The following is a 27,711-nucleotide window of genomic DNA, read 5'->3' as shown; positions in this document are numbered from 1 at the left end:
CTTTCAAAGTGTCACAAAAATCAGCCATGTGACGTCATAAAAATAAGGGATTATCTATCTCCCTTTTTTAATGGTTATCTTTCCCTTTTCTCTTCTCATCTCCATCATTTTTATGACGTCACATGGCTGATTTTTGAGACACTTTGTAAAGTTAACAAACAAAAATGAAAAAAGTCGCCTGTAAAGGGAGGAGTAGAGGAGACGTATGCAGCCTCTCCCAGCAGGGGGAGGTGGGATACTAGTCAGGCATGAGCCCAATGCTTAAACATTAAACAGTTAGGGAGTTGAATCCATTTTTATAGAAGCAGAAATATAATCTATGATTATGGTTTGGACCCTCTAAAACTGTAATCTACCCTTCCACTTTCCCCTCTCTTGGTGAAGATATCTTCAACGCCGATACGATTTTTGAAATATAAGATTCCACTTTTGTCTCTCTTGTTGAAGATATCTTCACCAAGAGAGGGGAAAGTAGAATCTTACATTTCAAAAATCGTATCGGCGTTGAAGATATCTTCACCAAGAGAGGGGAAAGTGGAAGGGTAGATTACAGTTTTAGAGGGTCCAAACCATAATCATAGATTATATTTCTGCTTCTATAAAAATGGATTCAACTCCCTAACTGTTAAAACATTAAATTTCTGTCAAAATAATAATTGTTTATGTTTAAAAAAATATCAGGGATATAAAGGGATTAGACCATAGCCGATAAATTGATGTACACAAAATTACCCCTACTTTTGATTAAAATTGGTGGTTTAACTGTTTGAATACTCATCTGGATATTAAAACTAATTAAAATTCACTAAAGTTCCTAAAGTTGTTAAGCTAACGAATAAGAATTCGTTATTACGAAACTTTGGGGACTAGTGTAATAAACAGAAAAAATATACTTTTTAAAAGTTAAGAAAGGTGAGGCTAGAAGATTTATAAGATATTTTAAGTGGAAATAAAGGATAACACAGGCAGGTCAACTTTGAGATGTATTTAAAAAAAATTTAAAGTCAATACATTTTCAAATGAATTTCAGTATTGGTCTCTACAGGGAAAAAAGAAAGAGTTACGGATTCAGATTAACGGTGAGAGTGGAAAAGTTTATGAAACCAGGTAAAATTAAAATTTCTAACCTAAGCAGCTTAAAGTTCCTGTAAAAAATTACATTATAAAATACAAATGACCAATTATTGGCCAGTATACATTCTAATTGACCAGTAGTAAAATGTATACTGGCTATTATTGGTCATTTGTATGGTATGACATCTTTTTTTTATAGGAACGTTCAGCTGAAGCTAAGCTAAAATTAAGATTTCTAATCTAAGCAGCTTAGAAATCCTGTAAAAAATTACATTATAAAATACATTTGACCAATTATTGGCCAGTATGCATTCTAATTGACCAGTAGTAAAATGTATACTGGCCTATTATTGGTCATTTGTATGGTATGACATCTTTTTTTTATAGGAACTCTCAGCTGAAGCTAAGCTAAAATTAAGATTTCTAACCTAAGCAGCGTAGAGTTCCTGTAAAAAATTACATTATAAAATACAAATGACCAATTATTGGCCAGTATACATTCTAATTGACCAATAGTAAAATGTATACTTGCCTATTATTGGTCATTTTTATTGTATGACATCTTTTTTTATAGGAACTCTCAGCTGAAGCTAAGCTAAAATTAAGATTTCTAATCTAAGCAGCTTAGAAATCCTGTAAAAAATTACATTATAAAATACAAATGACTAATTATTGACCAGTATACATTCTAATTGACCAATAGTAAAATGTTTACTGGCCTATTATTGGTCATTTTATTGTATGACATCTTTTTTTATAGGCCATCTAAGCTGCTTCTATTAACAAAAATACTGAAAACAAAATTTTTAAGCTATAAATAAAAAAATGGTTTCACACAAAGTACCCAGTTGCACAACTATAAACCCACTCCTTCTTATTTTTAAAAAATATATTGAAACTAAGGAGAGTGAGGAGTATAGTTTTAATTTGTTTGTTTACTAATGGTTACTGTTAGGTTAGATTAACTGAGAACTGGGAATCCCTGCAGGGTTAAAGTTCACAGCAAGTATAAACCCCACAGGGTTATGACCCCAACAGGGGTTAAGAATAGGAGAAATTAAACTACACCCCCCATTATCTAAATTCATTAAAAAAATACGGGGGGAGGGTTATTATTGCCGAACAGGAACAAAGAAACAAATGAACTATTGTATTAACTGACCCCCCCCCCCTACCTAAAAAAATACATTAAGTTTTCTTGTGTGTCCAGTAAGATTTCTTAAACATTTAGATTGGTTACTCCACAATTTTCCTAAAAGCTATGGTTCTGTTTATGCATGTGTATTTAAAACAATTATTTCATTTCAAACATTTGTTATTTTTCAGTATTCGCAGTCCAGATTATGAGCCATCTATGAAAGATCCGTTAAGGTAATATTTTAAAATCTTGTTAATCTCACTTTATCTTAGGCTAGAGGCTACGCCCCTAGAGGAGGGGGAGTTGAATCCTAAAACCTATTTTTTTCATACATTTTTTTTTTTTTTGGGGGGGGGGGTGTAATTTTTTTCTAGGGGCGATTTCTCTTGGGTGGGAGGTGGTACCCTCCCCCCAAATATTTATAAACATACCCGGGACATATGAGAATCTACCCTGTAAAGGAGAACCCGATTGGTTCAGAGGTTAGCGAGATCCTTCGGTACAGACAAACAAACATCCTTTTACTTTTTATAAGGATTACTTTACATGCCAGAAAAAAAAATACCCTTTGAGTATTTCAAAGTTATAGATATTTGCAGAAGTTAGTGTTTGATTTGATTTTTGAACATACTCTAAAATTGCCTTTTTCGGTAGCAAAGCTACTCAATAATTCACTTTGTCTGTCCATCCGTCAGTCAGCTGCTATTCAAGATAGATGGCTGATTTTTGTGAATCCAGTTTGTAATTTACATTATCCCTCAATTTGTCAATCATGCTATGAAATATAAATACTAAAAATTTAAAAATAAGATATTGTAATTTGTTCTCCAACAACTGATTTTTTTGTGTTACTCTACTTATGTATGTATATTTTGTATGTAGTCCACGAAGAGTTGAATTTGCAGACTCCGTATTTAGCTTTAGAAGTCAGTCTGGCGGTCAGAACAACACAAGCAGCAGGTACCCAAAAAACTGTTTTGCTTCATACTTTTTAGAAAATCTCTAAGAAAATTGTTTTATATTTGAGATTGAAACTAAAAAATTATGAAATATAATTTATATACATTTAGATACATGTAAAAAAATTGAAGATTGTCTCTAAATATAATGAAAGATACAGGACAATATTTGAATAAAAATACTTCTTCTTTTGGTGCATATTTCCTCCATTTAAAACCTTCATCTCATTCACTTTTTTATTTGTCTTTCTATCTTTCTCCTATCTTAACATGAAAATATTTATTTATACTTTATGTCAATCTACCTTTCTATCTATTCCAATCAATATAATTTATGTTTTCTTATTAGTTGGCTTAACAACTTTGGGTACTTTATTTAATATTCATTTAGTTCAGTGTTCAAACGTTTTAACCTCTAATTTTAATGTACAGAAGGTGTAATTTTATTTAATGTCATTGGGAATGTACATTAATCTATAGGCCATGTCTTATCCCTCTAGATCCCTGATATTTATCTATCTTTTGTTATATCTAATCTAGGCCGGGAAGCCGTCCTGAGTCCGTGGCTGCGACCAGCAGACCTGGCAGTAGACCCGAGTCCCCGGCACCAAAAAGTATACTCAGGTACAATCATTCTTATGACTTATCGAATAGACATAAGGACATTGAAGCTTTTTTTCTGAGTGAGACAAAAATCTAATAGCCTTTGGGAGAAAATTACGAAAAATTGCAATAAAAATTACTCGTTAAAAAAAAAGATTCTTTAACAAACTGTCCTCTAATATCATACTGTTAATAGATAACTAATTTCTGCTTTTCAAAAAAATATTCCTCCTCTATTAATATTTCTGACATACAAACTTATAAAATAAATCAAAAACCTTTCATGGAATCGTCCCATTGAAATAAAACTATATGGTGTTTCCCCAAAATCATTAGTTGACAAATTATTGATATTTTCAGACATACCAACTCCGACAACGGAGGCGGATCTCTCGGAGGCATCAGGTAAAATATTTTCCAGTATGGCTTCGAAACCGATTTATATCTACTGGATAAGAACCGGTTCTTAGCCTACTGAAAAAAACATGTATCTAATCGTATTATATCCAGTTTTCTACGAATACAATAATGGACAATCATAATATTAAAACCAGTTTTGTCAGCCCGTGCCTTCGTCACCATGGGGCTAACAAAACTGGTTTTAATCTGATAAATGTACATTTTTATATCTGCGGATAGATGTTTATAATAGGATGGGATAAATAAATATTAATATCCTCTTTCTGATAGGTTGCAGTTGTTCAATAATGAAATGAATATTCGAGTTTTCCAATGGAATAGCTTTAATAAATTTGATATCATCCATCTTTAGATTTAACTTTTAAACAATAACAGAGATATTAGGATAGGCCAATGAAAAATTATTATTTTCTGGTGTTATGCAATTGACTGCGATGTTGATTTGAATCATGATACATAGACCTATAAGGGGGGTGGGGTAACAGTGTGTTTATACCCCCCTTAAACTTTGAAATTCTTAATTTTACCACCTTCAAAATTTTTAAGATACAAAAGATTATCCCCTCCAGAATTAAAAACAGTTTACCAAAAAAGCTTGTACTTCTTTGTCTTGAACTCTTACTTTTTGCATGGTCAAAAGATGCGTCAACGTAAATTCAAAGGCATTCCCTATACTATAAGGATGCAGTTAAACTATTTTTTTTAACGTCTTTTGTTATGACCCATTTTAAGCCAACACCAAAACCTTTGCTTAAGTCATACTCACAAGTTGCTTTTTCAAGCTAGATAAAACCTAAAATAAGCTATCCCTTTATACCCCATGAAATATGAAATCTAAACTTTGCACAGTTGTCTGATATATATCCGAAACAGGGAGAGGTTAATGCAAAATTAATTCATAGTAGATATATCCTGGTAAACAATTTTTTGCTGTTAGTAGTTGCTTCTTCCTTGGCCTTTAAGGAAATGCGGGGTAGTCGGAAAAATAGCGTAAAACCACCCAAAGACCTTCACAAAGTCCCCTGAAAAGTTAAACCAATTTGGACCAGTATTCTCCGAGATTTTTAGCTTCAGACAAAAAAAACTTATTACTTTATATTATTGGATATCAGGATTATATTACAATGTTATCATTATAATAACTTATATGATACGGTATTGATGCTTCATGTTGATCCTGTTGTCATTCTATACCTATATGAGCGAAAACTTTATATATTTTTTACCTTATGAAATATTTTCGACTGATTTTTTTAAAAGCGGCTTGATTTATTGCTTCAAGATCCATGACAGATCTATATAGAAAATAAACGTCTATAAATGAGCTCGAGTCTTCCAATGATATAGTGTATAATACTCTTAGTGGTCTAATAATCCTAATTAAACTATCATTGACCAAAGCGATAAAACCTTTATTCTAATTGTTTATGGAATGAATTAAGCTTTTTACTTCATGTTGATATTTGAATTACATTGAAGTATTTAATCTTCATTTAATAAACAAAAATCATATTAACCTTTTAGTGATGGTAATGTGAAACAAAATATAATTGAAAAAATCTTTTTAAAATCATTTAAATTATTAAATATTTACTTCTTTTTTTAGATAGTAATGGCGGGGGAGGAAAATTGATTTATTGAAAATAGAAATGTACTTATAGAAAACTAGCCAATAGCAAGATAGTTATATCGAGCCAACTCTAGTTTACAAATAGACAATAGTCAATAATTTGTAGTCAAAAATTGATGAAATTTCTCCCATTTAAAGTTGATAAAACTCACATAACATATTTTACTATTTAATTTTAAAAATCATTTTGTCTCAACCATGACACTTTGGTTGAGTATGACTTCCGAATTAGCGGGAAGTTCTCGAGATCTGTTGGCGAACATACAAACCCCCAATACCAGGAACCATCAAGTTTCAACAGCAGGTTTGATTATAGATTTATTGATGAAATTATTTCAAAGTCCTGAAATTACAAAATCAATTAGTTCATAATTCCAGTTATTTATAACCACGTAATCTTAATTGCTTTTTAAAAATCATTTTTCTCTACGGTTAAGAATCTTTGGAAACTTTGGCTTTAAAGGAAAATTATTTGGTTTAATAAATCATTGTTAAATGCAAAAATAAAAGCACATAAAAAATTACTAAAACATATATTAATCATTATTAAGTTTCATGTTTAGCTGGCTAAAGCCTTTTTTAAACTACATATAATCGTCCTATACACCATTCTTCTTAATAAAATTAACAAATTCTACCTGAAGTTCTTATGGTTTCAAATCCCTGGTATACTAGGGTCGTTCACGCACTATGAGACCAATGATAGGCCCAATTTTGTTCTCCGAAATCTTCACACACTCATATCTCATTCAAAAGTAACGAACGTGCGCATCAAAATATATAAACAATCCATACCGCGTCACTTTATGAAAGGAAAGTCAAAAAAGACGACATTTGCGCTTAATTCTAGGATAATGATAAGGAATTAATTTCGAACTTGATAAACACAAAGCTTCCTCGAAAAGAGGTTAAGACACACCCCCCGTTTGAAAGTCAAATTAACTTCCTTAACGAGATTCAAGGTTTTTTTGCGCTGAGCACTAGCAACATTTCTCACTAAACTCAACTCACCATAATCACATGAGAATGGCCACATCCCGAAAACCGTGACAATTTTTGCTCCTAACTAAATGAAACCCCGTGAAATGCATACACAATATTATACTCCTCACTAGGACTCATAATACCTCACATTTAGGATAGAAGGATGGGGATTGGTTTGTACCATACAACATTCCATGCACATGACACTCACAAGATCACATACACAAATCCTAAAATGGATAATCCTATTAATCATGATGTTGTAAATATAACAACTTATACTAAATAATAATCATTTCATAATCAATAGGTAATAAATCATTATTAATAAATCAATAAGTACCTACGAAATCAGGTTGAAATGTAAACAATAATGGTAAAATAAAACGAAATAAATCTTAGACAAGAAAATTAAGATTTATAGGTACTTAAAATTAAATTTGTTAAGCATCAAAAAGAGTAGTAAGAAAAAATATTTCAAAATCCTTGGGCAGAAAGTTTTTCAAACTTAATGAATAAGAACTGTACTATCTTAATCAACAATAAAACTTTTTAACACTTAAAGAATAGCAAAATAATAATATCTTCGTTAGAATTTTCATCGGAATTATGAAAAAAAATACCAATTTTTCTTTGTAAAAAAATATGAGACTTTAAATATGAATTTTCAATCATTCCTTGATCTGAATAAAATGTTTTACTTGATTGAAATTCATATATAATTTTTTTAAAAAAATCTGCTAAAAAAAATACTTGATTTTTTTTTTTCTTAGAATAAATATCGAATCACGCAACCTCGACACATTTATTCTTTTTGGTAAACTTTTCAGGTAAGTTTTATAATGAATTGTACTTTTGAAAAGAAATTAAACTCAATAAAATTAAATTTGAGCATATGAAATAGAATAAAAATTAATCGCACTTCATTTGATTCTTATTTTAGGCATAAAATAGGCATATGAAAATGTGGCTTTTTACTAAAAAAAATCTCAATTTCCATAAAATAAGAATCAATTATTAATCATAATTTTTAACAACTGCCTGACTGATACAGCATGTTCTTCCAGGGGAGATTTATCTGACAGCCTGAACAAGACTCTTGCAGTCTTTCTCCCATCCTCAATCCTCGTCACTCGGCCCATCCGCAAACATCTCATCAGCGGATTGGTACTCGTAACCAGAACTATATCTCCGTCGGCTAGTGGCTCCGCCATCTCATCCTTCCACTTGGACATCCATAATATCTTCGGTAGGATCTCCTGGCGGTGGGCAGTCCAAAACTGGGCAGACAAATCTTCTAACAACTTCAACCTGGAGGAAATTTGGTCCTCCGGTTTCATCGCCACATTGCACAACGGCTGGCGGTCAACATTTCCCAGCAGCTGGCCAGGGGTAATCAGCCGCCAATTCTCCACGTCGTTCGCAGCTTCTATCGTCAATGGTCTGCTATTCATCAACTTGCTAACCTCTGCCAACAGCACCAGGAGCTCGTTGAAATTAACAGAACTATTCACCAACTTCTTGGACAGCAATCTCTTGGTTAATCCCACCATTTTCTCAGCTTGCCCAATAAAATGGTGGGCTCGGGCCGGGATCTGAGACCAAGAAAACTCTACCTGGCTGCCCAACTTCTGCTCTAAAACCTTGCGAGCACCGGATAATTGTGTGCCCATGTCGCTTACTATGACCTTCGGCAGACAATGAACAGCCTCCAACTTGCACAGGGACAACAGGATACTGCTGGTATCATACTTTTCCAAGGCATCTAACCATAACGCCCCTGAGAACCTGCAGACCACCACGAACACCCACACCTTCTTCGTTGCTGTCTGACTCCTCGTTTTGTCGGCAGCTCTCCTCGTAACCAGCGGACCCATCAGGTCGACTTGCACAGCTTCAAAAGGCCTGCTCGGGACCAACTTGTCAGGTAACACATCCTTCATGGTAGTACGACATTCCTTGGCCCTCTCAACACTGCAGGGCCAACACTTCTTCACTTCCATGATGGACAACCTCCTTGCCTTCACAATCCAGCACCAACGGCGGCTCTCAGCTAAAGTTCCACGGACACCAGAGTGAAGCTCAACATGCGCTTCTCTCATAAAAACAGCAGCTAACCAATTACCAGGCTCCAAAATTATTAAACCTGGCATGTCTTCAAATATCATTTTACGGCCACCAGTAATGGCGTCAATGACGGGCTCTCCACGACCAACCATTTTAAGAATTCTCATCTCCCTGGTCACATAATTTCCTCCGGGACCAACGACAGGCCAGGTCAATGATACTTCATGCACTAATGGATTCAATGACGCATAATTGCCTTTAGCGTCATTTATCCACTCATCCTGTTGGCTACATGACACAATGAAAAGTTCCGCCGCCGCCATAAAATTGTACAAAGACGGCTTGTACACAGAATCTGCGGCTGCTACATGACTACCAGCGGCTGTAGTCTTACCTTCTTGTCTGCTCTTTAGCTTCTTCAACCAGGTGTTCGCTACTTGCAGGACAGCTGCCATAATACGTTTGGCCTGTCCAAATGATCTCCTGTGCTTAAACCTAAAGACATCTTCAGCGGCTTCTCCGGCAACTTTCATTGAACATAACTTAACCATTTTGGTATTCAACTCCTCTGGTGGTAAATCCTGCTTGACTTGTTCGGCAGTTTTCACCGGCCACGCACTTTCATCCTGGCGCAACCATTCTGGGCCCAATCTGTACCTGGAACCTGGTCCCAAATCTGATACCTTGCAGGTGCTTCTGGTGCCCAAATCTGCAACATTGTGTGTCCCCGGGACCCACCTCCAGTCATCCTTGTTGGTTGCAGATTGAATTTCTCCAATGCGATGAGAATTAAATGTGTTCAACATAGCACTGTTGGAAACTATTTGTGATAAAACACACGATGAATCAGTAAAGTACATCACTCTGATAACATCAAAGGGCAGGGCATCTCTGATGGACTTTGACAACCTTGTGGACATCTGGCAACCCATCAATTCAAGGCGTGGAATTGATTCACACTTGACCGGCGCAACTCTTGACTTGGTGGCTAGCAGAAATGTTTCAAATCCTTGTCTAGTTGGCCACCTCAAATATGCCATACATGCATAAGCCTCTGATGACCCATCCGAAAACATCATCAAGGATGGAAGGCCAGTTGGTTCCTCCGGGACCACACAATGGTCAAACTCCAATTTAGCGACCTCAGCTCTGTCCTCCAGCGACTTAACAAGTTCATCCCGTAGACTTTTTGGAATGAAATCTTGCCAGCCCAAATTCAGCAAACATGTTTTCCGCAGGACAAGTTTAATTCTCAACAGAATAGGGCTGCAAAGCCCGATCGGGTCGAAGGTCTGGGCGGCGAACCTGTGGACCATCTTCTTTGTCAGATTCTCGTCCAAGGCGTCCTGGAGGTTGTACAAATCAGCATCCTCTTTCACCTTCTTTCCCTTGACTTTACCATCTTGGTTGACTCTTGTGGCGATGGATAACACATCGGTGGCTGGCTTCCATATCAGCCCAAGAACCTTGGTTGGCTGGCAATCATCTCCAGAATAAATGACTTGTTTGAAGGAAAAACTACCTTTGCCGATAATTCTGTCGGCTTCTTTCATCATCTCCTTGGCTTCTGGCACCGATCCTGCTCCCGAAATAACGTCATCTATGAAGCTGTGCTTCTCAAGCTTGACTGCAACTGGAATCTGAGGTAACTTGAAATCCTCATCAGGGTAGGTAGGTATTTGTGGCTCCTTCCATAATTCAGGTTTAGCAACAATTTCACTACCGTTTATCTGCCCCTCTCCATACATCTCCTTGACCTCTGCTTCACTCTTTCCGCCGAACAGGCGGGACGTCAACTTCAGGGCTGTAACTGCCAAATTTCCCGCAGCCAACTCGCCAAAATTCACAACTTTAGTCAGGTAAATTTCAAGTGGACCGTCTGGCGTCAGGGAAAATAAAACTCTCTTCATCTGGCTGTCGAACTCTGTGGCCAGGATGGAGTTATAAAACTTGGAAATATCCGCGGTTAAACCAACCTTGTAACCACGGAAAAGCAACAAATGATAAAAAATCTTCTGCATTGGCGGCGGACCTCCCAGCATTATGTTATTAAAACTGGTACCCTTGAACATCAGAGAACTATTTGCACACAATCTCATGGGTGTGGAACTTGAATCCTCCTTGAAAGCAACCACTATTGATGAACAAGACTTAGGCCCTTCATACTTCAATTCTTCAGGCGTGGCTTTTTGAAACACGCCTCTGGATATGGCGTCGTTGAATACCTCCACATACATTCCATAGGTACCTTCCTTGACCATCTTGGCACGATCCTTTTCAGCAATTTTGCGGGCTAAACTCTCATTGTAGGGCAAGGTGTGAGGATCTTCAATGTAAGCATATTGACCTGTCCACTTGTTGGACTGCAAGTCTAGTGTTAAACCTGCCTCAATTATCCTCTGCCTCTCACGCTGGTCCCAGGTAGTGCCGTCGGCCATAGCCTTGCACTCTTGACAGGCAGTACATCCTGGACAAAGTGCCTGCGGCTGTACGCCAAACGATTCAGACGTCAGAAAGTCTGGCAAGGTGCCTCCACTGACACTGACAGCCTTATATGCCGACTTTTGATCTCCAGCTCCACCGTCAGCACTCGTACAGATAAAACCACTACCAAAAATGGTTCGCCACAACATAGACTGGCCCACTTTCTGGTAGGTTGATGGAAACACGTCAGGATGTGTATTTCCAATGATGATATCTAAGCCTCCACTAATATATGTAAATCTTTCTGGCGGCATTTTAAATATCTCGGCGGCAGTTTCGGGGTGGACCGAGCGCATCTCGTTGGCCCCACCGAGGGTAGGCATGACAGCTGCCTCAAACTCCCTCAAATTACCGTCCCTATCCTTCAGATAAAACACAACATTGCGGCAGGAAGACTCACTGCCGTCAGCTACAGAAATAGTTGTATATCTGCCGGTAGATTTCAGCTTCAACTTGTTGGATAACTTCTCAGACACAAGTGGCAAATTTGCACCAGAGTCAAACATGACAGTGGCGTGGCAGGTGCCGCCGCCAGGTGCTACAACAGGAACTAACTGAAGTAAGAAGGTACAGGGGCTGGATGCAGAACTTGACTTGTAGACTGTATTCACACCAGCACTAGCCTCATGGAGCAACCTAGAATGATATCTGTCGCAATTATTGGTGCCACAAACACCAAGCTTATCCGATTTATTACACTTGTCAGCAGCATGGCCGTCACACAGGCAGAGTTCACATAACTTCTTCTGCTGGACAACTTTCTTTCGGTCAACCACATCCATCTTCTTAAACGTGAGGCAACGGAAAATCGGGTGTTTTTCCTTGCAGCTTTCCACAGGACATGTACTGTTCCACTTGGAAGCCTTGTCCTTTCCAGCCTTTCCATTCTTATTGTCACTGCGGCCAGATACTTGCGCGGCGGCAGCTCTGTCACGATTTCTCTTGCCGGCGCTAGTGTCATAGGACATATCACCGGCCAACATTGCTCCCCTGGTCCTCTCCAGCAGTTCTACAATCTTCTGGATGTTTGGTTGGTTCATGCTACCTAGCTCCATCATAATTTTCTCTCTCAAATTTTCAGGGCACTTGTCTTTAAAAATATGAATAAGAGTTAGGTGGTTGTAATCCTTAGCTGCAGAACCAACGATGGCTTCTACTTCCTGCATCATGCTCTTGAAGGTAGCAATTGCACTAACCACGTCCACAGGTTTATCTACAGGTTTCATCTTGTTCAGCTTAGTTAAAATCCTCATGAACCGGCGAGTGTTTGATAAAAACATCTGATCGAGAAACGACCATTGTTCATTATGATCTCTAATCGCTGACACTTGCTTGCGTAGTTCCGGGTTGGTTATCACCTTCTCCATACACAACATCAGACTTAACCTCTGGTCAGCAAATCCGTAACCAGAGCATAGATCCTTAAAGACCTGTTTAAAGTTTGGGTAATCCGTGTCAGTACCGTCGAAGGACGGCAACAAACTGTTGTCCCAGCGCCCATACTGCGAGTTGGAACTCCGAATATCCACGGCAGACATACTTCTGGAGAGCATGGCAGGTGTCCCACTCTCATCCAAGTTAGATGAACGACGTTCCATCTCTCTAAGCCTTCGGTACATATCACGTACTTCTTGGCGCAACTCCATGGAAATTTTAAGCACTCCCATGTCCATCTTCACCTTCTCAATGACGTCGAGGTTCCTGGCAACAGTGCTTGACCTCGCATCGTCTGAATCATTGTCAAGCCAGTACAGAATTTTTGTACACTGCTCCAACGACGTATAAACTTTATCTGCAACAGTTTTCTGCTCACTAGCTTCATCCAAATCACGCTTGAACTCGCGCAGCTCACTAGTCTCCACGGCAGGTTTTAGACTTTTTATTAGGTCAGATTGGTCCTTGACCTCACTAAAAATGTCACGAATTGATTTTACATTCACATTTTCACATGAACTAAAACTTTGGCAGGCTTTTAGATTGTCATAAAACACTTTTAACTGTTCGTCAAACACCTCTAGCCGTTCACTGCCAATAGCGATAGCTCGCTCAATTTTCTGCTTTTTGGTTAGTGGCATATTGATTCACTAGGTACTTATTTCACAGAAAAAATTGTCACAGTTTATTGCATCAATAATCACTGGATGCTATTGATCTCTTGATGAATGCTAACGCCTATTCATCAGATACTTTGAAATTGTCTCAACCATGACACTTTGGTTGAGTATGACTTCCGAATTAGCGGGAAGTTCTCGAGATCTGTTGGCGAACATACAAACCCCCAATACCAGGAACCATCAAGTTTCAACAGCAGGTTTGATTATAGATTTATTGATGAAATTATTTCAAAGTCCTGAAATTACAAAATCAATTAGTTCATAATTCCAGTTATTTATAACCACGTAATCTTAATTGCTTTTTAAAAATCATTTTTCTCTACGGTTAAGAATCTTTGGAAACTTTGGCTTTAAAGGAAAATTATTTGGTTTAATAAATCATTGTTAAATGCAAAAATAAAAGCACATAAAAAATTACTAAAACATATATTAATCATTATTAAGTTTCATGTTTAGCTGGCTAAAGCCTTTTTTAAACTACATATAATCGTCCTATACACCATTCTTCTTAATAAAATTAACAAATTCTACCTGAAGTTCTTATGGTTTCAAATCCCTGGTATACTAGGGTCGTTCACGCACTATGAGACCAATGATAGGCCCAATTTTGTTCTCCGAAATCTTCACACACTCATATCTCATTCAAAAGTAACGAACGTGCGCATCAAAATATATAAACAATCCATACCGCGTCACTTTATGAAAGGAAAGTCAAAAAAGACGACATTTGCGCTTAATTCTAGGATAATGATAAGGAATTAATTTCGAACTTGATAAACACAAAGCTTCCTCGAAAAGAGGTTAAGACACATTTGAACTGTCCATGGACAAAATTTTATATATTACATTTATTTAATTAATACAGTTGTTCTTTTAACATAATCTTAGATTAATACAACATTTAGTATTAAAACAGTTTTAGGTAGATTGACAACAAATTATAGAGAAGCATTGAATAATAAGCTATAAAAATTGGAAAGAATTTTAATGAATATAAAAGATTTGAAATCTGCATAAAATTTTAAGGATTTTTTTTATAAAATTCCTTTTTTTTATATATTTCACTATTTAAAAGCGCAAATCCAATTTAAGTTAATAAATTTTGACCAATAGGATAGGTGGATTGGAAACTACCTGCGCTCTAATTGGTTGAATGATGTACGTCACTCAAGCTTCTCCAATCAGGGCGCAGATAGTTTTCAATCCACCAATCACAGATGTCAAAATTATTTAACTTAATTTGTATTTGCGCTTATAGATAAAGAATTATACAAAAAACGAATTTTATAAAAATTTCTTAAAATTTTATGCAGATTTCAAATCTATTATATTCATTAAAATTCTTTCCAATTTTTATAGCTTATCGAATAAGATAATTATTTTTTAAAAAGAAGAAAATTATGATTATTATATATAGTTTGAATATTTTTCGCTAGGCGTCTCATTTTATTTTACACTTTTGTTAAGCCTTCTCATCTGACATATTCAGAATAATAAGGATTAAGTAACAAAAGTTTATTCAATTTAAGTGTTTTCGTTATTGAATTATTATCATATTTTATTATTTTTACAAGTAAATAGTGTCGCATTTATATTTTTGTTATAATGATTCCAAAAACGGACTTGTCAAGTCGTACCGCGTAGTGCAATCAATCAGCGCTTCACATATAAAGTGTGGGCTTGGTGCTTCAATTATGCAGGATCTGCATAGACACGGAAGCTGCTGTAAAATTTGTGTCAAACTTTATTAAGGCATCTTAGGTATGCTGCTTACGACAGTTGCTCAATGTGTAACACATTAGCTCATTAGGGAGGTTCAAACTGAGGGATATCAATTCAAAGCTTTTACCTACTGCTGCTAAGTTAAATGTGTGATACTAATAGTAAGAATAGGGGGGAGAGTATAGCCTCAGTATAATCACAACTCATTGTACCATGTACAGTTAGGACTTCTAGCTTAAAACTTGCCCTAGAGCAATACTATACTTCCCTAATTACCTTGGAACGAGTGCTCTAGCAATTTATGGATCTTTAAGGAAATAAGTGATCAAAGATAGACAAAGAGTAAAAGAGGGATTTTTTATAAAAAGTTCTAAGTCAAAATTTTATTTTAAAAAAACTAAAATAAAGAAATCTTAATTTAGTACTTGTTTGATATTTTGAAATATGCCAAAAACAGTGTCTATGTCTGATTTATTCTGTCGTTTTCTTGATAAAATTCAAGATACTCTAAAAGTTACAATTAATATTTTCAGTTTTTTTTTCTTACTAAAGGACAGTTTTAAACAGTATTAAAGCATATTAAATTAGAACCGGTTCTAAGCCATACTAGAAAATTTTAATACCAGTTGTTAGCCCGGGCCTTCGGTCCCTCAAGTTCAACAATACTGGAATGTTGTGATTTTTCATTTTACTATTCGCAGAAAGCTGTCAATAATATGTTGCGATAAATAACTAATATAGCTTTTTTTCTTTACATGAAAAGTTTTAAAATTATTCTATTATTTAAATTTTAAATACCTATTTTTATGAAACTTATCTTCCTTGTTTTTCTCTTGTTTTAAAATGTGTCAAAACCATAAGATCATTCCTTCATCAAATATTTATACACAGAAATCTATCTATCTATTTATCTATTCATCTATCCATCTATCAATCTATTCATCTATCAATCTATTCATCTATCAATCTATTCATTTATCAATCTATTCATCTATCAATCTATTCATCTATCAATCTATTCATCTATCAATCTATTCATCTATCAATCTATTCATCTATCAATCTATTCATCTATCAATCTATTCATCTATCAATCTATTCATCTATCAATCTATTCATCTATCAATCTATTCATCTATCAATCTATTTATCTATCAATCTATTCATCTATCAATCTATTCATCTATCAATCTATTCATCTATCAATCTATTCATCTATCAATCTATTCATCTATCAATCTATTCATCTGTCAATCTATTCATCTATCAATCTATTCATCTATCAATCTATTCATCTATCAATCTATTCATCTATCAATCTATTCATCTATCAATCTATTCATCTATCAATTTATTCATCTATCAATCTATTCATCTATCAATCTATTCATCTATCAATCTATTCATCTATCAATCTATTCATCTATCAATCTATTCATCTATCAATCTATTTATCTATCAATCTATTCATCTATCAATCTATTCATCTATCAATCTATTCATCTATCAATCTATTCATCTATCAATCTATTCATCTATCAATCTATTCATCTATCAATCTATTCATCTATCAATCTATTCATCTATCAATCTATTCATCTATCAATCTATTCATCTATCAATCTATTCATCTATCAATCTATTTATCTATCAATCTATTCATCTATCAATCTATTCATCTATCAATCTATTCATCTATCAATCTATTCATCTATCAATCTATTCATCTATCAATCTATTCATCTATCAATCTATTCATCTATCAATCTATTCATCTATCAATCTATTCATCTATCAATCTATTCATCTATCAATCTATTCATCTATCAATCTATTCATCTATCAATCTATTCATCTATCAATCTATCCCATTATCTATCTAATTTTGTATTTCAATCTCTAATTGTATCTATCTATCCATCTATTTATATATCTAATTTCAACTCATCTATAATAAACAAATTTTTTGTCAATCTATCTATTGACCTAATTATATATCTATCTATCTAGGGGCTCAGTGCACCACCAAGCAGTCAGATCCAACACTTCTGATCTTAGGTACATAATAAACTTTATTTATACATATACAAAACTAACCTATAACTAGCAGCTACGCCTCAAGAACATTCTAGGGCAGTAGAGGAAATGGTGAGGGGGTACCCTCCCTCAAATTAGCTATTAACTTTCCCTGGAAGCTTAACTGTAAAGGAAACACAGACAGATAGATAGACAGACATTCTGTTTCTTTTTCAATAGGAAGAATTCAAATATTTGACTGTCCTGTTCTATTATTTAGCTTCATGAATAACTCAGCGACAGTAAATCGTCCAACAACCCTGATCATCCCAACTGATGGTTCTCCAACATTTTCTACTCAGCATTTCAACAGGTAAGTCATAAAATATAAATAGCAAAAGAAAGTTATTTATCATTTAGACAACTAGAACTTGTAAGCATTCTAATAGTGCGCATAAAATTTGCTTCTAATATCACAATGATTTACTTATAACGAAAATATTGATTTTCGTTAAAAACTTGGGTCAAATAAAATCTAATTTTGTTTTAGTCAAATCAGTATTGAGCATAAGAACAAGGCAGATATTTATTCTAGTCAAAGGTAATTTTCAAATACACCTAAATAAATAAAAAAGTTTACTCTTTAGCTGTGAATTGGTTGGTTGTGTTACATAATTGGAAGATACTATGCACATAACACCCATTGCATGGGGGGAGATATTATTGTGAATTATAGTAAATTCAGCTGTCTTTCATTTCAAGTCATTTGACATAATTTACCCCATCCCCTCCCCTTTTACTGGATGAACGACCTTAACATTGAATGAGTTCCAGGTTAGCAACCCTGTCATAATATCCACGTATATTCTATATCCATTGTTGTAACAACCCTTATTTTAGTTACAATGAAAGCGAAGACAACGAAATGATTGCAACATCTGAAGATAAATCTGACAACAACCCCCATGAAGGTGACAAGACTGCTGACAAGCTATCAGAGAAATCCTCAGGCGATAGAAAGAAGGATCGGAAAGATTCAAGTGGGAGTGGAGTTTCTTTCTGCCATGGAGGATCCAGCAGCAAGGATGGGATCCATGTGCCACCAGTTAAAATCCAGGTAAATTTTATTTTTTGTTTATTATTTTAAATTTTGTAAATGTTTTCCTCCCCCCACACTCACTATCATTTTTCTTTGTTTTGAACAAGAAAGAATGATGATCTCAAGGGGTTTCTCTTGCGAAATGGTTAGTTAAATTAGTTAATTAGTTAGGTTATTCCTATGCAGGCTGTGTTCAGGCTACCGCAAGGTTCAAGCCCTACGTAGGACAGGGATAGTTTTTTTATGTAGAATTCCAATAAAACTGTCAACAATCCATTTGTGGAGCCTAACCAATTGATTTGGGATTACTGTTCAACATGAAATTATATGTATATTATTTTATAGGTGCAGGACACATCTGGAGAAAATGGCGGCGACAGTGACGGCACAGTAACTGATGAACAGAACCACAGCAAAGACGACACTCAAGCGTCAGCTGATGATAAACCAATGTCATCTACGCCTAAAAAAGGGCGTCAAATACCGCCACTGCTCGCTGAATGGAACAGGAATGTATTTTTATATCATAATCTAAACAAATAAGAAACATTTCGGTAGCACAGTTTCAAAATTATTATTTTTTTGTAATTTATTTAAGCCTGCAAAAGTTTTATAATCGACTTATAGATTACTTCATATTTGATTTATTGAATACATTGGAAAGGTCCCAAAGCTTTCCACAAGGCGGAGATAACAGCGCAAAAATCATCGGTGACGGGAGGAAAGTGAGTGATCCAACCGGTTTGAATCCCGCCTTCTCTTTGGACTCGCTGAACGACGCCACGGCAGAGATTGATATGTACAGGAAAACAATAATTATTCTTTTACTTTTTGTTAGCAGAAAATTTTCTAAATTCCATGTTTTAAATATACAGAGTAGTTCATTTCAGGGAGGGAGAGGACATTGGGCTGTTCATCACACTTGGTTCTAAAGTTTTCTTATTCGTTAGCTTTCGGGACTTGTATTAAAATTTATTGGATGGTTCATTAAATTGAGTGTTCAAAATTTTCAACTTTTAATTGTAATCAACAGAAAAGTTTTGTGTATTTTCAGTTGGTATTTACATTAATTTATCGGCAATTGTCGTAATCCTTTTAATTCCTGAGTAAAGAAATATGAACATCTTTACCCCAATCTTTATTTTTGATTTGTTAAAAAAAAATTAAAAAGAAATATGTAAAAAATTTAATTATATTGACTTTTAAAATCAAATACAGTACAGTATAGAAAAATATACATAGAGCAATGTATAGTACATATATCAATACGAATTCATTTTACTTTTTACATAAATTTTCTCATTGTTCCCTATCTTATTCAAATTTTAACAGGGTGCTACAAATTTTCTTATAGCCATAAAAAGACATAAAAATATGTTTATAAATTTTTAAAGTAACGGCTTTGAAATGACTTTTTTGATTTTGAAATAAGATAAGATTTCATTAAAAGTAAATTTTTATCTTTAGAAATGCATTTTTATTTTACTTCAAAATAATTTTTTTCAAAAGCAAATAGAGTCCTTTTTTTTATGTTTACCTTGTATTTAAATTTTGTGATAGAGTTTTTTTCTACTTTCTATATACTACTATTACTTGTAGTGTATTTCAATACTGTTTTTATTATCAATACACAGACTAGGAACCTGGTTCCTGGAGTCATTTAAAATTGGGAAATTACAACAAGGACATATACGTCCAGGTTTTACACTATGCATTTGTATTTAAATTAAAAGTAAATAATGTCAAACTTATTTTTAAAAACTTGACTGGGAAATCATAAAAATTTTTTTTTATAAAAGACCATAAACTACGATGTCTTAGTTTCAAAAGGCTGAACCTTTCCTAACCTGTAATTGTTAGGACTGTAATAACACGTAAAACAGGGAAAAAATAGAGAGAAAAATTCCTTTACACCTTGTGTAAAAATGTTCAAAATTCAAGTTATTCATGTAAACTACAAGACTCTAGTCTCTGTTAAAAATCTTTTCTATTGTTGATACATTTTTACATTATGCATAAAGAGAATATAAAGACAGTTCTTTTTGTTCAACAGTTTTTAAAATAAATTGATTTTTTTAAAAGCACTTATACTTATTTAAAATACTTTTTAAAACAACTAGCGGCTCTGCCCCTAGCCTCAAGGGGCTCTGCCCCAAGAAATGATAAAAAAGTTCAGGTGAAATTCGTAAAAAAAAGAAAGAAAAAATGGGGGAGGGATTTTTTTGTTTTTGGGGGGGTTGGAGGTGTTCCACCCCCCAAGAAAATAGCCTAAAACCACCACAGGACCAGTAGGTATATTCTCTGAAGAGTAGAATCCGATCGGTATAGTGGTTACCAAGATCTTAAGCTTCAGACGGACGGACGGACAGACGGACAGACATCAAGCTACTTTGTATTATAGATTGATGATAGACAGCAAATTTTTAGGGCTTGAAATGGTTGTAGATTCATTTGACTGGCTCTGTTTCCTCACTGGTGAATTTAGATTTAACTAGTGGCTGTGCCCCTAGCATCTATAGACATGGAAAGTAGCAAAAATAGCCTAAAATAATCCCAAGACTTAAATTTATGAATAATTTGGGATCTCAAATAGTTTTGTAGTTATCGAAATTTTAAAATAAAATCCCTACTACTTTGTATAATAGGATATCCAGTATCTTTATTTCTAGAAAATGCAAAAAAGATGAAAAATATTTTAAAACCTGAGATTTCCCAGCTTTATTCAAGTGAAAGAGAATAATATTGAATTTACTTAGGTCTGAGAATTTGAATTTAAGGTAGGGTGTCTACATTTTAACAAATATTGAATAAGTTGTTTCAAGAACGTCTAAGCCTTTTAATTTTGGTGTTATAGGGGGAGGGGGTAATTTTCATTTGACATAAATTATTATCTAATAATATCTTATTTTCTTCATTGGCTTGAGGAGGCTCATATAAGAAAATATTTAACAGTTTTGATAAATTAATCTCCTTGATTTTATTTTTGCCAAAGCAAGTATTTTTAAACATCCAAACGACATGTTTAAATGGTCCCAACTTACAAAATTCCAATCAAAACTTCAATTCTTTTAATTCTTAAATAAAGATTTTTAATAACTTTCTAGACTCATTCTTTATATTATTAACTAGCGTCTAGGGGCTTTGCCCCAAGAGGTTTGATCAAACCAATTTTTCGTCTTTTAGATTTAAAAGAAAAATTAAAAAAAAATTTCCGTTAGGGAACACAGTAATAGTGTCTGACTGATTATGACGTAACAAAAAAAATTAGCCAATGAGAAGCCGTTATTGACCAATGGTAAAATTTATAGTGGCCTCTCATTGGCTATTTTTTTTGTTACGTCATAATCAGTCAGACACTATTACTGTGTTCTCCGTTAGGGGGAGGAATTTTTTTTTTTTTTTGGGGTGGGGGAAGTCGACCCCACTATTTTAATTTTAGAATTAAAAAGAAAAAAAAATATTTTTTTTTTTGGGGGGGGATTTTTCATTTTTTTGGGGGGGGGTTGGGAATGTCCCACCCCCCAAGAAAATAGTCATAAACCTTCCCGGGACCTATGAGAAGCTACCCTGTAAAGGAGAACCCAATCGGTTCAGCGGTTAGCGAGATCCTTTGCTACAAACAAACAGACAGACAAGACGGACAGACAGACAGACAGACAGACAGACAGACAGACAGACAGACAGACAGACAGACAAACAAACATCTTTCTTCTTTGTATTATAGATGATCATTTTCTAATGATTGTTTGTTTCAGGTCAAGAATTGGAGATCTAGAGAAGGTTATTGTGGACAACAATGTTGAAATTAAATGTCTCAAGGAAATTGGAGATTTAAAATAATTTTTTCTAAAATATTGAAAATCAGATGGATTTTGGATTTTTTAAAATCTACAAAAGACACTTTTAGGTCTAAAAGATGTAATACAGAATAAATGCTAAACCAAAAACTTTTTAAAAATAAATAATCAAAATGAATGGTTTAATGTATGAAGAAATTTAATCTTCAAAATTTTGAAAAACTTAGGCCACACTTGCTGAGTGTTTAAGAAGAATTGACGATATTGAAACTCATATAAGGTAAAATATTTCAAGTAGGAACAGGGGTGTATATTCTGCACAAGATTCATTATTTTCCTCTGCTGCAAAATTTTTTATTTTTTTCCCCTCCTAGTTTTTTCCAGCAGGGAAGGAAATAAAATGTAAAAATATATTCAAAACTCTTTATTTTATTCATATTATCCCCCCTCCCACATATTCTTTTAGTTTTTTTTTTCACCAAAAAGGTGAGAAAAATGAAAGCTTTCAGTTCTCTTAATTTTTACATTTTTTCCCCCCAACCACATATTTTTTATTCCCTCCCCCCCCCCCTCAGCAGGGTCAAATTTGAAAATATACACCCCTAAATAGGAACCAGCTACTCTAAAATTAGTGTATGAAAAGTATCTCAGTTTTTAACCAGATAATCATTTAAACTTAAATTATAACAAAATTTGAGCAATTATTTGTTCAAAAAAAATTTGGATTTCCTATACAGTTCTTATTGACATAATTAATCTTGTCTACTTAGTGATAATTAAGTATAAATTAAAACCCTTCACAGCTGAGAACAAAAAAAAATTATAATAAAAATAAAAGTAATTTTAAGAATTTTTTCATTCAAAATTTTCTGAGATTGTAAAATGTTGAGAAATGATAGCCTTGATTTTAAAAACTCTAAATTGTTTGTCATGTAAGCTGGCACAATTAAATCTGTATTTGCCCTAATGTGATATTATAAAAATCTTATGTTTAGGCATTGCCCTGGCAAAGAAGATGATGAAATAGTAAAACGACGACCTTTATCCTCCGCCGGAGTGTACACTGCACTAGAGCAACAGAAGGGAGAGAGACGATACTTTGCTACCAGGTAAAAAGATTACATTAAAGATATCTTTGACAACACTAAAATGTATAATTTACAAGTTAATTATATTCAGTAATTGGTATTATCTACATGCTATGTACCTCTATTTTGTCATTATGTAGCTCAGTTGATGGGGATTCCTGGCCCTCTTATTTCTAAGGAGGTCTTTCTATAATTCAAAGTAGATTGATGTCCGTCCGTCTGTCTGTCTGTCCCTTAAGATCTCGGTAACCACTGAACCGATTGGATTCTACTCTTCAGGGTATATACCTATTGGTCCTGTGGTGGTTTTAAGCTATTTTCTTGGGGGGTTGGACACCCCTAACCCCCCCAAAAACAAAAAAAAAACCCCATTTTTTTTTTTTTTTTTTTTTTTTTTTTGTAATAAATATCCTTGGTCCTTAGTAGAAGATTTCCTTTGTGGAAGATTTCCTTTGTAGAAGATTTCCTTTGTGGAATATTTTTTTTTTACAAATTTCACCTTACACCTTTTTTACCATCTCTTGGGGCAAAGCCCCTAGAGGCTAGGGGCGAAGCCGCTAGTAATCTAAAAAGTAATAAAATTTTAGAATGAGAAACCTAATTGGCCTTTTTACTTTGATTTTTGGTATCCTCTTTTTCAAAATAGCCAGTAAGATGTCTTTGTATAATTATGGCAATAGATATTATATTGCTGTTTTGTTTATTTCTTCATGGTGTTTTCGGGGGCTATTGCTAAAATTGTGTCCTTTTGTGAACTATTTTGTCCTTAATATCTTAAGTGTAATATTTAGTGATTCCTTAAATATCGCGAAAAAAGTATTAACATTACTGTGCTATTTATGCAGATAATTGTACTTGTTATTACTAAATTACAATAAATTACAATAAATTTGGTTATATGTCTATTACCTTACTTTACTAAAATCTATATGGTATGGATTTGTGCTAGTCTTACTCAATATTTGTGTCTCTTATCTAGTGTGGCGTTTGAAGAGACAACTGTGAACTAATCTGATATTCTTATAATATATTCACATTTCTTTGCTGATAATATATGTAGATTCAATAAAAAGCTATTTATTTCTACATACACATGTTTGTTTTTGATCAAAGTCTTTTGATTAATATACAAAACAAATCTTTTATTTGATTATATTTTTTTGTTTTTTTAAAGGATCTCTTCACCACATATCAAAATATATTAGGTATATTTATTAGAAGAGTTTTTATGCACACCCCCACGCCACCCCCAAATCACTCAAAGATAGCCTATTTATTTTACTATAACAGTTCTAAGCTAAAAATGAGTTCAGCTGTTTACGAGATCTTATTTGGCTCATTACACGTAGGCATCTTTCTTAGTTCATGAAATATTTTCTAATTAAATGTTTATAAATGTAAATAAAAAAACTATGAAGTAAAGACATTCCGCTCAAGTTGATAAAAGTTTATTCTAATGCCACACTATTATCCATATGGAAATATTTGCCAAATATATCAAAATTGAAATATTGAATTAAAAATAAGGAAAGTTTTCGTCATTATCTACATTTACTTAATTTGATACCTTTTATTTCAACCTCTCCACAATGACCTTACATAATTAAGTAAGTTGTCTGTCTGTACCGAAATTTCTCGTTAATTACTGGACCAAATTGTTTTTCATTTTTTTTTGAGTTTTCAAGTATTCCTTTATAAGAGAAATATCCCCTAAAAAAAGAAAACTGATAACACTCAAATTTGTTTAGACTGTGTACTTTTTAAAATAAGGTTGTGGGTTTACATACCCTTCCTCCTAGCTTTTTAGTGGCCCTAGAGGCCTCTAGGGGCGCAGCTCCTGGTTGATTATAGTAAAATTGTGATTTAAAAAAGTTAATAAAATGTGCCTGTCCTTTAAATTTTAAGAAACAATGCTTAAAAGTTTTGGTTTTTAGAGCCAGAATTTAACACAAATTTAAAATTTGAAAATGAATTTAAAGTGGTCTAGTATTGCTCGTTTAAAGTCTATGGGATATTCTAAGGGAGGGGGGGGGGGGAACAACACTGGTCCCCAAAGATTTAATTTAACGTTTTCTTATTTGTTGGCTTAACAATTTTGGGGAATATAATTGAATTTTGATTGGTTGTTAATCAACCACCAATTGTTGTGTTTGTCATCATTGGGGACATACATCAATTTACAGACCAATGGCGTATCCCTTTAGATCCCAATTTATAGACCAAAGACGTATCCCTTTAGATCCCTGTATATTCTAAGAAAAGTTTTAATTTCAGATCCTGAACGTGATTTGTAGAGAGTGAAGCACAAGGAAATTTAGAGAGAGAGACAGAGACATAATAACACAAACATTATATAATCATAATTATTTATATTATCATATGAATAAAGTGAGAAAAAAACATTATTATTATAATAATAACATTAAATGCCCGCTTCACAATTTAAAACCTCCTAAAATATAGGCTTGTTAAAATGGCCAGTTAAGACAAAAAATGACGTCATATTAGAAAAGTTTATTATTCTAATATGACGCAATTTGATATTTTTTGGCCAAAAGTTTTTTTTTATCCCCCTTTTTTATAGGCACTATAAAGAGCTTCACTAAAATAATAATACTACCATCTTATTTAATAAGATCAATGTTTGGTCAAGATCAGAGTAAGGTTTAAAAGGTAACGATTTTGGAATGTTTTGTTTTGTGGCATGGGCTATTTATTAAAGGTTGGGTATTAAATAAACTAGTAAACTAACATAATACAATTTTATTCTTTTATATTTTATTCTAATTTTAGAAAATTATTAATAAAGTTCTGATATAATCTTCCCCCGATGAAGAGAATTAACAAAAAAAATATATTTTCATATCTTTTTACGTAAAGATAGACAAAAAATTTAGGGGGAGATTAATTCATTCTTTTTCCTAAATCCTGTCTTATATTTTTTGATAATTTTTTTAAAAATCTTGTTCTAAGATTGACTATTACACCTAAACAATTTCTATAAAAAAACAGCTTTATCATTTTTTTGTATTACTAACTTCCTAAAAATGTAAAAATAAATCCTTTTAAATATTACTAAGTTATTTTTAAAATCTTTAATTAAATCAGGGACGTCCAAGTTTTTTATGTTGAGGGGGGGTAAAATGAAGGGTTTCAAATGATTGGATGGGGTCATTTAATGTATCTTTTAAAATTTTAAAAGGGGGGTTAATAAAGGGTTTTCAAAGTTTTAGGGGGGTAAACGCCTTGGACGTCTGTCTTAAGTTGTCTAATTTGTAACTTAAAATTTTTATTTATCATCTGTTAAAGTAGCGCAGAAATAACAAGGTTATCATTTTTTTACAGATTAAAAGTCTGTATTTTAGTAAAATCCTTATACTAAAGTAACAGGATGTCTGTTTGTCTGTCTGTGTGTTTGTACCGAAGGATCTCGCTAACCGCTGAACCGATCGGGTTCTCCTTAACAGGGTAGCTTCTCATAAGTCCCGGGAAGGTTTATAACTATTTTGGGGGAGGGTATCACCACCCTCCCATGAGAAATCGCCCCTAGAAAAAAATCCCACCCCCCAAAAAAAATTTTTGTACATTTTTTAAAACTAAAAATAAAGATACAGGGGGGAGGGGGCACCCCCTCCCCCCAAAAAAAATATTCCTCCCCTAAAAATTTTTTTAGAGGCCTCTAGGGGCGTAGCCGCTAGTACTAAAGCAAATAACTCAGTATAGAATATATTATATTATCTATACATGTTTTTAAATTACCAAACTTTTGGAGTAGCTGCGCTTAATGCTTTATTTTGTTTAAATTTTTTCTGTTCCTTATTTTCCTAACCCAAAGTAACAAATGTGTATTTAGATTAATTTATTAAGATTATTTATTTATGTAAATTTTGTATAATTTGTCTAATATGTATAATGTTTATTTTAATGAATAAAATGTATCTAGAACATTAGTAGATATTATCTTACTTTTATTTAAGGAGGATCTATGTAGTTCATAAGTGTGTAGTTCTTTAATTTTCGCTATTAGTATTAGCCGTCAGAAACTGTAAGTGTTGAGGTTCTCTGCCGAATAGCCTAAAACCACATAACGTTACATATAAAGCTTCTCTGATAATAGAAATCAAAACATATTTTCTATAATTATTCATTTATCTATTCCAAAAATGAACAGCAGTTGCGTTCTTAGCATCTAGGGGCTCTGAATTCGAAAAAGGAGGGGGGGGGGGGGTGACAAAAAATTCTATAACAATAGAAAGAATTTGATGAAAAATAAAATAGCTTAAAACCAGCACAGGACCCATATGCAGCTTCCTTATATGACATTTCACTCCCCCCAAAAAAATATTTGTTTGTATTTTTATCTTGATCTTGATCTAAATCTAAAATATATTTATGTGTTTCTGTAAATTATTCAAATAATAGATTTAAATTCTAGATTCTCTATTCTACTAGGTTACAATTTAAACGAGGAACATGTAGTGGGACAAAGTGTCCCAAATATCTGCCTTGTGACGTC

General features: G+C 33.8%; 1 protein-coding gene across 1 annotated transcript; it reads left to right on the top strand.

Annotated features, from left to right (window-relative positions):
* Positions 1-108: 108 nt before the first annotated feature.
* On the top strand, positions 109-27,143 carry LOC145318620 (uncharacterized). The gene is made up of 17 exons (XM_080160011.1): positions 109-246; positions 1,046-1,107; positions 2,401-2,445; positions 3,095-3,172; positions 3,712-3,795; positions 4,135-4,179; positions 17,206-17,253; positions 17,492-17,584; positions 17,762-17,812; positions 18,112-18,328; positions 18,656-18,820; positions 18,976-19,116; positions 21,068-21,087; positions 22,066-22,130; positions 22,336-22,387; positions 23,103-23,216; positions 25,470-27,143. The coding sequence occupies exons 3-17, from the start codon at positions 2,429-2,431 to the stop codon at positions 25,474-25,476; spliced, it is 1,197 nt and encodes a 398-aa protein (XP_080016137.1). The 5' UTR covers positions 109-246; positions 1,046-1,107; positions 2,401-2,428; the 3' UTR covers positions 25,477-27,143.
* The last annotated feature ends 568 nt before the right edge of the window (positions 27,144-27,711 follow it).

Source organism: Acartia tonsa, chromosome 5 (assembly GCF_053477335.1).
Source record: "Acartia tonsa isolate MP-2025a chromosome 5, ASM5347733v1, whole genome shotgun sequence".
Taxonomy (NCBI): Eukaryota; Metazoa; Arthropoda; class Copepoda; order Calanoida; family Acartiidae; genus Acartia; species Acartia tonsa.
The sequence above is the reverse complement of the archived record's forward strand: the minus strand, read 5'-3'. Positions and strand labels throughout refer to the sequence as shown.

What these genes read in the sequence shown, in the direction of transcription:
- LOC145318620 (XM_080160011.1), top strand. An exon ending in GCACCAAAAAGTATACTCAG is followed by an intron (nt 3,796 to 4,134) that starts GTACAATCATTC and finishes TGATATTTTCAG; the next exon opens with ACATACCAACTCCGACAACG. An exon ending in TCTACTCAGCATTTCAACAG is followed by an intron (nt 17,585 to 17,761) that starts GTAAGTCATAAA and finishes ATTTTGTTTTAG; the next exon opens with TCAAATCAGTATTGAGCATA.